Below are 13,338 nucleotides of genomic sequence, written 5' to 3' on the forward strand. Positions count from 1 at the left end.
GTGGGTTTTGTGCCAGCAGCAGCACCACGGGCACGGCCGGTAGCCCCTCCACCAGCGTGCCCCATCCCCACACCGCTCCTCGCTCGCCTTTACGAACACATTATGTCTCCGGTCCCAGCCTACAAACGATCACAGTTTCAGTCGCAGTTCACAAACGACCCCGAGGACCCCCCTCGAACACGGCGGGAACGGGACGGGCGCTGCCTTTCGCAGCACTCCGGGGTCCCCGCGCCGGCCGAGCCGGGGCCGAGCCGGACAAAGGCGGCGGGAGGCGGGGAAGCGAGAGGGGCCGCGCCGCGACGGGGCGGCCCCGCCGTCGCCACCAGGGCGCTGCCGGGCCGTCCCGGGGGCGGCTGCGGGGGGCAGCGGGCCCGGCCCGGTCCCTGCCCGGTCCCCGCGGCGCCGCCCGCCACCCTCCCCGGCCCGCCCCCGCGACGGGGCGGGCGGCGGCTCCGCGGCCGCCGGCGGCATGGAGAGAGCGGGGCGGCGCGGCCGGACCGAGGGGCATCCCGCCCGGGGGGTGCTGCTGCCCCCTGGCCTCCTCCTCCTCCTCGTCCTCCTCCTCCTCCTGGCAGGTCAGCGGGGCCGGGGGGCGCGGGCAGTGGGTGCGAGCGTGGCCGGGAGGGCGGCGGGGGCCGGAGGTTTAGGGCAGGCAGGGGGGCTTTTCCTCGTCGGCGATGGAATTGGCAGCCGGAGTTGGAAGAGGCTCCCCGGGGTGTCTCAGCAGAGCACTCCCGGGCATGGTGTGCTGTGCGTGAGTCCCGGTGGGGCTGCAGGGAGGATAAACCTCGAGAAGAGACGACGGAGAGGGGACCCCATTAATTGCGTATAAATATGTAAAGGGAGTGTGCCAAGAGGATGGAGCGCAGGTTCTGCTCGGTGGTGCCGAGCAATAGGACCAGAGGCAGCGGGCAGAAACTGATGCCGAGGAGGTTCCGCCTGAACATGACGAAGAACTTCTTTACTGTGCAGTGACCAAGCACTGGAACAGATTACCTAGAGAGGCTGTGGCGTCTCCCTCACTGGAGATATTCCAGAACCATCTGGATTCAATCCTGTGCCATGTGCTTGAGCAGGGAGGTTGGACCAGATGGGTCCAACTGGGGTCCCTTCCAAATTGACCCATTCTGTGATTCTGTGAACCCGCGCCTTGCATGAGAGACCTGTGAGGTGCCCAGGCAGGGTGAAGGCACCTCGGTATCGCCAGGGCTGGAGTCAGGAGGGCTTGTCCCAAAGAAAGGGTAGCAGTACAAAAGCCTGGAGCGACTGGCATGGGGCATCCCCACGAGGGCACCTGTGCCAAAGCCTTGTGGCAGTCGCCCTGCTTGCTGCTCCCTCATAGCAGGGCTCTCCCAGAGAGGGGTGTTGCACTGGCTGCCCCGATTCACTTGCTGGGGGTGGTTGGCAGAACGATGGATCAGTTGTTCCATTTTTTCATGCATTGCTTTAATACCAGGGTAATCGCACAGGTTTAGGGCAGAGCTGCACAGGCTGACCCACATTCTGTGTTGCACAGCCCTCTCCAGCCCTCACCATCCCTCACCCTCACTTGGTACTTGTTTTCAAGCATGAGCACGTTCAGAAAGCTGACCTGCTAAAATCTCATGAGCAAGCTTCAGGCTGTGAGATGGACCAGCAGCATGAGCCATTCCCTGCACAGTCAGTGAGCAAAGGAGCCTCCGTGCGAGGTGGGAACTCACACCCAGAGGTGGGGCAGGAATAGGAGCACAGCAGCAGCTGGGATGAGGGGGGGTTGCCTGGATGCCAGCACACTAAAAGTTGGGCCAGCACAGATGAAAGGCAGTAACAGCAGTGGAAGAGTGGGAACCCTGCAGAATGAGCTGCTGCCTGGGGAACAGGAGACACAGCACACTGGGAATGCAGAAGCATAGTTTACCATCTTCCTTTTCAGGTCTCTGTCATGGCAGTGTGTGACCAAATAGGTCACTAAGGGTGATGGTGTACAGGACAGAGAGTCTCTTTGGATTGATCCAGGCAACAGCCGAGGTCTTTAGAGCAGGGAAGAAGAACCAGGGATGAGATGTGGGAAGTGTGGGATCCCCAAGGATGATCTTACAGTGCAGTGGCAATACACAAAGACTGTGTGGTGTTACTTACTTGGGGGGACCTGACTTAGGGCTTTGAAAACACTGAGTCACGACAGCACAAGAGGTCAATACCTTTAAAATAGCTTCTCAACAGCAATAACAAGATACATGTTCTTCCATGCTTCTTAATTGCAAAGAGCTCTCTTAGTGTTGTTTCACAGTTTGTTTTGTTCCTCAGTCCAGCATAGCGTTGCTGCTGGAAACACTCGTGGCCCCAGCTGGGCAGGACAGTCTTTGGCAGTGGGACAGAGAGGGCACCACTGGCCTCTGTGCTGGGCACTGCCACTCCACGCTGACCATGGCCCTGGGGCTGGAGCAGAGCCAGGGGAGCTGCTGCCAGCTGGCAGGGAGTGAGGGAGCCCCAGGCAGTCTAATTTGCATGCCTGGCTGGGGCTGGGCAAGGACAGAAGGGGGGGGATGTAGCCTGTTCTCAGACACCTTCCTTCTCCTCCCTTGCCACCCTGCAGGTCAGCAAGACAGGCAGGCAGGACTCCTTGATGGAATGGAAAAAGTTGATCCGTGGTGTCTTAACGTTTCAAAATGCTCTTTTTTATTTTAAATGATTATGTATAAGAAGGAACTGATGAGGCCAGCTACAAGATAACCACACACAAAGCACCTAACTCAGAAATGCAGGACGAGTGGGAATGGGCTGCCATTAGGATTACAGGGTCAGGTTGCACCTCGAGTGAAGTCCTGTGATTGTATAAAACTGTTAGAATCCATTTTCTTTAAAGCTGTGCTGTACAGCATTTATTGTTGCTGCTGTTTGACCTCATGAGTGTTATTTTTATTCAGCAGAAGATTGTCTGGCTCAGTGTGATAATGACTGCAAAGCTTACTGCTGTGATGGGACTACTCCCTACTGCTGTTCATATTATGCCTACATTGGGAATGTCCTTTCGTAAGTATATTTGCACTTCAGAGGAAAAACCCAGTGTGTTGTATTCTTGGGCTCCATGTAAATTTGGGTTGTGGGAAACTATGTTTTGGCAGTAAACACTAGCAGGGTTTGGGTTTTTTGGTTTTAGTTTGGTTTGTTTTTTTTTCCTTGCTGGTAACAAACATTGGTATTCCTTTGAAGTCTCATGTTGCATATGTTTTTGAAGCAAACCAGAAAGCTTGCTAAAATTGGGGGTTCTGTCCTTAGTTTGTGTATAATAACATAATTTGTGGAAGTAAGCTTTAGAGATAGTGAGATCCTTGTTTCAAGCTCTTGAGATGAAAAGACCTATGAATAAAAATTTTGTGGGTTTTGTTGAAATGCTTTGTCACAATATCTGAGTCAGTAATGATTCAGATTATTTGGATTTGAAATTCATTTTACTTTGAATACTTTTTTTCCCCCTTTTCTTTTTTATTGACTTATTTGTTTTCGTTAAGTGGTTTTTGAGTGTCGGTGGAATTTATTGAACAGATTGTAGGTGAGGGTAATCTGACCCTTTAACACTGTGGTATGAATAGCATGCTTCACAGTGCTTTAAAAAACACAGCAGGTGAAATGAAGTGGTTACGAGTATTTTCTATCTAGAGAAAAATACAGGAGAAAACTGTTTATTAAAAACACAGGCTCCAGTGCAGCTGTTTGTCTTTGCAGCGGTGAGGAAGAAGAGAAGCTTGCCTGCTGAAGGACTGACTCTGGCCTTAATTTAAGTGACAACCCATAAGTATTACATTCATGTGCGAGGGCAAACCTAAGCTAAACATAAAATGTTGTTCTTCAAGACAGGACACCTCACTTTCTGTTTTGTCAATCCCACCAGTAATTTCCTTAACCTTTAGCATGCAGTCTGTGGCTTATTTTTGGTTTATGTTCTTGACTAAAACCAGAAAACTTAAAAAAGGCATGGCATAGAGACTGCCTGGTGCTTGGGGGGGGAGTGAGTGGGAAGGCGATAGTTGCTTTTTTCTAAAAAGGTTCCTCTGATGCAGGTTTTGTTTCAGCCATGGTACCTGGGGAATATTCCAGTGTTCCCTTCAGCATATTTTATAGCACTTTGAAGGAGTAGGCAGAGTGATGGTTTTTTAATACAGAATTGATCCACAGTTTTTAAAGCAGATCAGATGCTTCCTGGGCTAAAGTAAATAAAATTTGATAGAGCACCAGAATCCTTCATTCATCTGGAAATGAAAAAGCATGTACTTTAAATTGATTACTATTGGAGAATGACAAGTGATTTTTTTCCCTGCTTACCTAGGGAATGCCTGCTTTGATTTTTTTTTTCTTTGTTTTTATTCCAAAATTGCTGTTCCATTTACAAGCATCAAAGGAGGTGCTCTTCTTGAATACCTTATTCTAGCTCACATGTGGTTAGAAATGATGGACACAAGAGCACAGGATATCACATTATAAGAAGGAGGCTTCCCACAGAGCAAGTGAATTTCATCTCCCACTTCCACATGAACATTGCTGGCATTTTCTAGCCTAATGTCAGAACTGTGCTTTGTTAGGGATCGACCAGGGGTTTTTTAGAGTGACTGCTGAAATGTTCAAACCGTGCCCTCAGTGCCTGTGTTTATTTAACACATGTAAGCAGCTATTGATTTAGGGGTGAGTGCCAGTGGCTCTGACACACTGGAGGGGTTTGTGTGTATCTGGATGGGTTGAATACTGAAGGGGGCTCTTACAAGTGTTGTTTGCCACAGCATGTCTTGAAGGAGGCATTTGATTATTCTCATTTTTTATGGTTAAGTACTCCAATTTATACACTAAGAGAACAGTCAGGAGTCATTATACTCTTCTGACCTGACATTTCGCACGATTAGGTCACAGATATTCTTTTTTCCTAAAAGCTGATTTGGGTGTGTCTTCTTCAAACATGTGTAATCTCATTTTGGAAACTTCAGGCATTAATGAGTTGACCATCTGTCCTGGTAAACTGTTCTATAGTTCATTTCCTAACATTGCTGGGAAATTTTACTGGGAAATGAAGGTTGGAATTCCTACTGTCAGCTCTTAACTTATCTGCAAGTTTGAAATGTGGCCCTAAATAGTCATCATGACAGCTCTCAACCTTATCACTGAGTTGGGTGAACTCTGTCAGCCTCACATGTAAGATTTGCTTTGTTTTGCTTTGCCCAGCTCAGGGGTCAATTCTTTGGCCTTCCTTTGAGCTCCCTCTCCTGTATTCACTTCCTTCTTTAAGTGTGGCTGGCAGGACTGAGCACAGGGTTTTGACAGAAGCCTTGCTAGGACTATTTTGTCCTGTACCTTTCTTTGAGTACCTATTTTGAAGCAGCTATCTGTGATGATCACTAAAGACATAAATGAATTTAGCACTTTGTTCCAGTTCCAAGTCTGTAAGTCTTCAAAGCATGTCTGCCTCTTTCAGCCTGCAAACTGTTCTTTGCTGGGGCTACTACCTTGGATTTGGCTGCATTGCAAAAGATTTTATTGTGACTTTAGCTATGCTCCATAAGAATAGCCTTCTCTTCTCAATATTGGGCACTATATTGTTTTGTGGCAGGTTTTTTTTATGTTCAAGAAGCTTCATGTTGCCTCAACCTCAAATGACAAACTCATGAAATTGCACTAGAATTTGAAAATGGTCATCAGCGACCTTTCTGCTTATGCCTTTCTGTTAACAATTGTGTATTGAAATCTTTAAAAGAATTGAATTTAATCCAACACACTGTGTCCTGATAATTCCACATAAAGCTATTCTTTCAGTATCCTTCGTGTCCTTCAATGTCATAATTTTTGATCCTACTGTCTGCACCACACAATGGACATGATCTGCACGGGTGCTTTCAGAAGGGCCTTTTTATTGCCTGAACCACCATGAGGAGTACTCAGTGTTGTCTTATCTCTGCTTCTTCAGAGGTTACTTATGCTTCTTCATTTGCTTACCTATAATGTCTGTGTTCTCTCTATTCTTTAAAAATCTGCATGTCTTTCTGATGTTCCTGCTCTTTATCTTCTCTGAGATGGTTTTTTTTGCAAGCATAACTCTTTCTCGCAGTTTTGGAAAAGCCTTTTGATGTGCAGTAGAGTCTTTTTAAACAATTCTCTGTTTTGTTTCATGCCTCTCACTCTTCTCTTTTTAGGCCCATATGTCAGCAATTGTAAAAACAGACTATAAACACCAGGCTATAATCTATTCACTGATTTTAAAACAAAGTCAATGTGACTAGATCATGATTATTAATACTTAAATTGCTTGTAGCCTGCAAGTGATTAACTTACTCTCTTCACTCATTAAAACAAGTTTCAACATTGAGATATTCTATGTAGAGGTTTAGAATTTTCTATTTTAAGAAATCATCAGCTTTTTAGGACACCAGGGAATTTTTCTTAGTTAGAAGATGTTCTCAGCAAACATCCTTCAGGCTGTGTGCATGTGTGATTAGCCTGTTTTCCTTTCCACACTTGAAGAACAGATGCAGGTTTTTCAGCTCACTCTAGTATTTGGATTTCAGGGCCTGTGTGAGATGTTCTAATAACTCCATCTTTAGTTGGACTACAGGTATAATCTGTAAGCATTCATGGTCTGTGATTGAGTCACCTGTAATCCCATGAGCATCTCTAATGTAAAATAACACATCCTTTCTCCTCCTCTCTCCCTTCATGAGAGCAAGTTGTTACAGTATTAATGTTGCAGTTGTATTTCCTTTCCTACTTGTTTTCAGTAGCTACAGCCAGTCATAATTTCCTCTGATATATGTGCGTTTTGTATTTGCTTCCAAGAGGCTCCAAATTATCTGGCCCTCATGCTTATCCTGGTGGATTTCCTGTGGGCTAATTCCCAGCTAAGTCTTCTCTACCACATTGTGCCTGATGTTTGTTGTGACACACAGGTAGCTTTTAACATACAGGTGGCTCTTTGGGCAGAGATGTCAATAGTTGCCTGTTGTCAGGGCTGGTTCTGGATGTTGTCTTTGCTCTTCCACAGCACTTCACAGCCACACAGTTGGTGTGAAATAATCCCAGATAAAAAAATGAAGCAAAGAGGACAAGTAGTCCAGCTGCTATTTCAATCGAATGCTGCTGGGCCAGCTGAATATTCAGTGGCAATGAAAGTATTTACACAGAGATTTGGCCCACCAAATTTAAGAAAACCATTGGTAAAATATTCAGCCCTAGTGATTGGTCTGTATTTCCCTGGGTAAGTCTTTAAGGGGAGTAAACTGGAATATTGGCTTAAGCCAAAGAAGAAAGCTAAGATGCTACATTACGTTGCAAAGTTTCTTAATACACTCTGTCTTCAGAAATGTCTTACTGTAAGGCAACTTTTGTTTAGAAAAACAACACAAAAGAAAACTAAACACTTGATTGCAAGAACTTCAAAAGTAACTGGAGGAAAATGTAAATAAAAACTTTAGAGAACTGTGATCTCATTACAGGTAGTGAGATGGTGATTTGCAAGAGGGTAGGTGGAAAAAACAGAGATACTGATGTGCCACAACCTGTTTAGTGAAATAGCAGATGTTGTTTACATGAACTTAATGTATGTTGGAGGGAGTGAGTTTTTTGGGTGGGTTTGGGGTTGTTTGGGTTTTTTTAAGTCTAGAGATTGTACAATGCAGCCAGGAAGGAAGGAAGGCAGACAGAGAATGGGAGGAAAAGAGGCAGAGAATACATTCAGCATAAAAATTGCGTGTGTGCCTCAAGCCTGCAAAACTGAAGCAAAAGCTGTGTGTAGTGTATCTAAGTGTGGCATTTGGTGTGGAGTACTTTCATCCAGTGGTACCTTTGATAAAAGCAGCTCACCTCAGAGAAAGCGATTTTTGTTCCCGAAGGGAGGAATGTTCCTTAAGCTGATTCACTTGATAAGGGAATATGGGATGGAGGGTGGATCTGGAGGAGGAGTGCACTAAAGGACAGAATTAACATTTTAAGGGTTAGGAATATAGAGATGTAGCCTCTGGAGTTCATATTGAATAAAAGAAATTCAGGAAGCTTGGCATTTGCTGCAGATTCCAAATAATTAAAATTAGACACTTTTGGGCATCCCACAGTAAATGTGTTTAGCAGCATATGGGTTGAGGATGGTTCTGTTTCTGCATGACAGTTGTATGGTATGGTACTCTGCTTAAAATAAAATTGTGTTCGTCTTCATCAATGTACTGTTCCAAGTTTCCCATGATTGAAGCACTTCAGGACAATATGTAAAACTGCAATTTGTCTGGCCATTGCCATTTCATGCCTCTGGCTCTGGGGCTTTGATTCCAGAGAGGGAACGGGTATTTGAAATGTGACCTTTGCCAAAGTGTTTGAACTACCAGTTGTTTTTTGTTCCACGCCTGTTGTCCCAGTCCATATCCTTTAATGAAGAATGTGCCATCAGATTTACAGCCAGAGCAGTATCTGCTCCTGACGACGGCTGCAGAGGAAACCCTTGTCAGCACCACAATTAAAACACAGGGGGCCTCTTCTCTAGCCCTTTGTGTTTTCATTTCTGACCCTGTGTTGTGACAAGCAGCTCAAAATGGGGAGAAGACTGGTTTGCTTGCCAAACAGCAGCTCTCAGAAGATAGCTCCTGCTTCAAGTCTCCCACCTCTTTTTCACTCGGATGTCTGAATAACTGTTTTGAAATGTTTGAGACTAACGGGTTCACATTCTTTGTTTGATAATTTTTGGAAGTTTAGGGGTTTTTAGTTCAGTGAGAACTATAATACTTTTTTTTAGTGAAAACTGGAAATCGTTGTAAACATGCAAGTTCAATTGTTCATAAGAAAAAGTCTAGCATGGTTTTGTGCTAAAACTTGAATTGTTGACATCCCTGTGGATCATCTGTTTTTCATCATTTGGAAGATTGTTAGAATTTGGCTTGAAAATAGAAGCATTAAGGTATCAATCACTGAAGTGCTCTGTGGCTTACAGAAAACTCTAAGGGGGAAAAGTAAACATTCTTAAGGAATTCAGAGAAATTAACTTGCTTATACTGCTCTATTTCAAAAATATTTTTCAGTGAAAAGGAGAGATAATTTTTTGTTCTCTGCTTGCAGTGGTCTGTTTTGGAAGCCTGCAGGATTTTCCCATAAGGTTCGGCCATGTAGAAGATAAATGTTTTCTTAACACTTAGTAAGACTGACATAAAGACTGAACCTGGGGATTATGTTGATCACAAGAGGGCTGTCCTTTCTTCATAAGAATTTTACCTTCTGTCTGCTATTTTATACCCACTCGCACACCTTTCCCTTTTTCAAAAGGGGGAAAGGTCCACCTTCTGAATTTGATAAGGATATGTAACTTTGTTTAGTCCTTTGTACATCCAGAATTTTCAAGAAAATTCAGATAGTGTGCTGAGCACCAGTTCAGCAAAGCAGTTAAATGTATTTGTAACTTCAAGGTGATGAGTAGCTGTAATAGATAGAGTCCTCATCCTGTTGAAATCAATAAGCTAATTACTTCAGTGGGGATCTTGTGCACTTGGCTCTAATGGGACAAGTTGTGAGCTGAAGTACCTTGTCGAATCCAGGTGTTTGAAAAAAACATTTTTTCTTTCTGTGTTTTTTTTGGTCACCATGGTACCTTCCACGTTCACTGCCACTTTATGCTTCCTTGCTCTTGGTTGAAGTGCTGCTTAATAAGGTGTGTCACTCCTGCGGGGTCAGGGGATGCAGAGGACAAATCCCCCCTCATCTGATTTATGCATTCCCTGCACATCCAATGTGCACAAGCCTCCCCTACCCCCAGCTGGGGAATTTCTGTTTTATTGGCTAATTTGGAGATTTCCCTGAGCCCACAGGATTCTCAGAGGATTAGTCTGTTGCATTTTGTACTGGTTGCTCTGTAGTGAGTAATATCACACCAACCTGGAGCAGGATTATTAATGAAGATACTTCTGGGTCAGAAGCTCTGCAAGAGGACCATTTGATGCTGCTCACAGTGTAATTGCAGCCAATCCAAATAAAACCTGTAGCATTAATTCAGTGTTTGAACAATAGTGTCCTAGAAAGAGAAACTCTCATTCTAATCTTAATGCACCTCTTGAAGGGGCAGAAACAGACTTCAGCACATAAAAGTGAGTTATTAAAAATTAAAGGAAATGAACTGTTAATTCACAGGGCAGCCACAATTTCCTTCAAGATTTGTAACCACAACTGGGTAGAAATTCCACAGTTAATACAGTCCTTAGAAATCTAATGATGTTTTCTCAATGATTTTTCTCTGTTTAAAAAAGAAAAGGGTTGTGACGTTTGCTTTCAGAATCTCTTCTGCTATCATAAAAACTTTTTTCCCCCTTGCAGTGAATTGTTTTTGTAAAATGCAGGCTTGCTCCTGGAACTCACTCCATACGTGGGTATTTAGTATGGAATGGAGAGGCACTAATACCACAAACAGGCCAGGCATGTTTCATCACTGTGTCTCCTCTGTTGGCTCATTCACACAGATAAGAGATTTTTACTGCTATCATTACATGGAGTTATTCCTTTTGCTCACAAGGGAGACTTGGTTTAATGCTGAATGTTCCAGCTTCTGTCTCTTTATTCAAGCCTGTGGTACACTTTGGCACAAGCACAGGCAGTTCTAAGGTTGTACAGCTATTTTTGAAACATCTGCTCGTCAGCTAAGATTCTTTGAACCTTATTTTTCGGTGCCTCATAGACTTGCTGTGCTGCTTTTGAAGCATAAAGGGGCTGTGCAAACTATCTTTACTTCAGTCCTTCCTACAGTCCGTGGTCAAGATGATCTAATGAAGGTATAATTAGGGTGCTGCTGCCCTGTAGCTATTTCCAGCTGCTGAGCAGCCCGTGGGGCACAGTGTTAGTAAATTAGGAATTCCATATGCAGCTCCAGATGTATGTGCTTGTGCTATCACATTAACAGCATTTTTGGTCTCTGATGCCGTGTGCTGCTTATTCCGGTTGTGCCCTTGCATTTGACTTTTTCCTTCCCACAGCACAGTAAGAGAGAGCCTGGATGTAAACAGTGTCCCCTCCCCTCACCACCGGTGCTTCCTCCTCATGTCCAGTAAAAGGAATAGAATAGAAATAATCGTGTTGAACAGGAGGGGAGCAGTCAGCCTTGCAGAGTGGCATGTCCCTGTGTGGAGGGGGAGGCACCAGTTTCGACAGCAGATGCCTTGCACTTCAGAAGAGAGTCCCCCACCCCGGGGCAGTTTGCAACCTTCTGGGCAAGGCAATATCAACTGCAAAGGGAGGAGTGCTGCAGATCCCTTGTTCCCTGATGCCTCTGCAATAGACCTGTGCAGAAAAAGAGGAGCAGAAATATTCTGATAGCAGACTGAGGAGAATTCTGAAATGGAAGACAAGCAGTGGAGAGACCCAAAATTAATTACTTGTGTATATGTAGCACTTATAATATGATGGTGTTTAAATGGTACATGACAGCAGCTCTTAATTCTTTTGTTTGGATCAAATCCTTCAAGTCCCTGAGCTTTTGGGCCTCTCACATGCTGCTTTGGAAACGTAAACTAAGAGGAAGAAAATAAGCAGCCAGCATAAATTTAACACTTCACTTTTCATTGTTGGGACTAAGGCAACTCTAGGAGTATTTTTTAGCAGACCTTGTTGAAATATATCTCTTGGAACCTTACAGATATTCCTGGAAGAGTAACAAGAATTTTGTAAGTGCAATCATTTGTATAAAGAATACATCTTTTTTTTGTCATCATCTTTGCTTTCCACTTGTGTAGGATTGTATTCTGAATATGGACATTGAGAATGCCATTGATAAGCATATTCAGATGAAAACCTTGGGATGGAGAAGACTTGAATGTGAAGAGTCCTTGTGTGCCATGTCCAGCACAAAAGTGCTCTCAGCTGTGAGTGAGAAGCCTTAGTGTAAATGTAATCTAAGCAATTATTAACCTTCCTGCAAACCATTTTGTCATTTGCAAATGTTGCATTCTTTTAAGACAAGAGTTATTTTTGTCTGCCTTTTTGTTTGCTAACACCTCTTCTCTGGGCCATGGCCTTTCCCTCAGTGCAGTGTGCTAACCCTTTGCATGATCTGAGTCCCCAAAGACCTCGATGAGGCTGTGTCCCGTGGTAGCTAATATATTTACATGGCTGAAAGCTAATATTGTTTATTCAGTCCACAGTGGTAACCCTGTGTTTGGCTTGGGAATAAATGGCCTATTTACAGAAGCTGAAATTATGAAAATGGATGACAGGATCACCCGTCTGCTCGCCTCACATTGCTTTCCTCCAGTGGCTCCTTGCAGGAATAATTTGATACTAAATTCCAGTGGAGAGCGAAAGAATAGAGCTTCAAGGCATGGGGGTTGAATTAAAAGTTATGGCCCTCATTCTCCATTTTCAACAACGTTTAAAATTGTCTGAAGTAAAGCACAATTCATCTTTGTTTCTGAACCTTCACATTCACTGCTGAATGAAACTTAATGATTGAATTAGCATATTTCCAAAAATGTAATAAAATGTCAGCCTGACAGTAGTGCTCTCAGACTTGCTACATGACAGGGGTGCTGCAAACATAGTGGCATGTCTGCTGTATGTTTCAAATAACATACTAACATTTAAGAAAAGATTCTGAGATTAGGAGGGGAACCATGGTATTTAATGTCTGTATTTGGTAAGCTTATGTTGTCGCTGTCTCCTAGCATAATTTATTGTGCATTAAAATTTCATAGCAAGAGAGGAAGTTTTTCTTGCTTGCTCCTCACACCCATCCCAGTCATCCTCTCTTCTGAAACTGGTGAGGATGAAATGGCCTCTGTGTGCTAGCAGGGGATGGATTTGATGACCTAGAGAGGTCATTTCACATTAGCCACATTGTTCTGGTTTGGGCCTGGGCTGATTGAACATTTTGAAGCTCTCATCAAGCTGGGGTACAGGGTCTCTCTCCCGTACTCCCCTGCCGTCACGGGCTGACAGCAGCTGCTTACAAGCTGACCTCCAGGCTGGAATGTGAACAGCACACCATAATCAGGATCCCTTATCCAGCGGCCACAGTCACCTCTGCAGGTGAGCTGGGCTGTGCACTGCCAGGGAAACAGCCCTGGTTTGTATCACTACGATTTAGAAAGTTACAGAGCAGCTTTGTTTTGGTCTCTGAGCTGTGGATCAAAAAGTAGGAATGGTCTTTTTTTACTTCCTGTGAGGGAAGTTTTCTTCTGTGTATCTGTGAATAGTTAACAAGAAGGATGCTGCAATAGGGACCTCAAGAGCCCTGCGATCCTCTCTGGGAAGGGCTGGGAAGCCTTGCTGGGGGAATCCCACTTGGACAAATGGGTGGTAGAAAGCTGCAGGGAGGCTGTTGGCATTGCCATTCTTCTTGTCCCAGTGTCCACTAGATCATCA

The 13,338-nt window shown here is 44.4% G+C and overlaps 1 protein-coding gene across 2 annotated transcripts in view; it reads left to right on the top strand.

Moving 5' to 3' along the window:
- The first annotated feature begins 436 nt into the window (after window positions 1-436).
- CYYR1 (cysteine and tyrosine rich 1) overlaps window positions 437-13,338 on the top strand; it is a 58,368-nt gene continuing 45,466 nt past the window's right edge. Inside the window, exons 1-2 of one of the 2 annotated variants that reach the window (XM_051779775.1) lie at window positions 437-575; window positions 2,907-3,012. In XM_051779775.1, coding sequence (XP_051635735.1) covers window positions 470-575; window positions 2,907-3,012 — 212 coding nt within the window. In that variant the 5' untranslated portion in view covers window positions 437-469. The remainder of the gene's footprint in view (window positions 576-2,906; window positions 3,013-13,338) is intronic. The other variant, XM_051779776.1, reaches the window with a different exon arrangement.

Source organism: Manacus candei, unplaced genomic scaffold, assembly GCF_025592945.1.
Source record: "Manacus candei isolate 608988 ecotype Guabito, Panama unplaced genomic scaffold, ASM2559294v1 h1tg000014l, whole genome shotgun sequence".
Taxonomy (NCBI): domain Eukaryota; kingdom Metazoa; phylum Chordata; class Aves; order Passeriformes; family Pipridae; genus Manacus; species Manacus candei.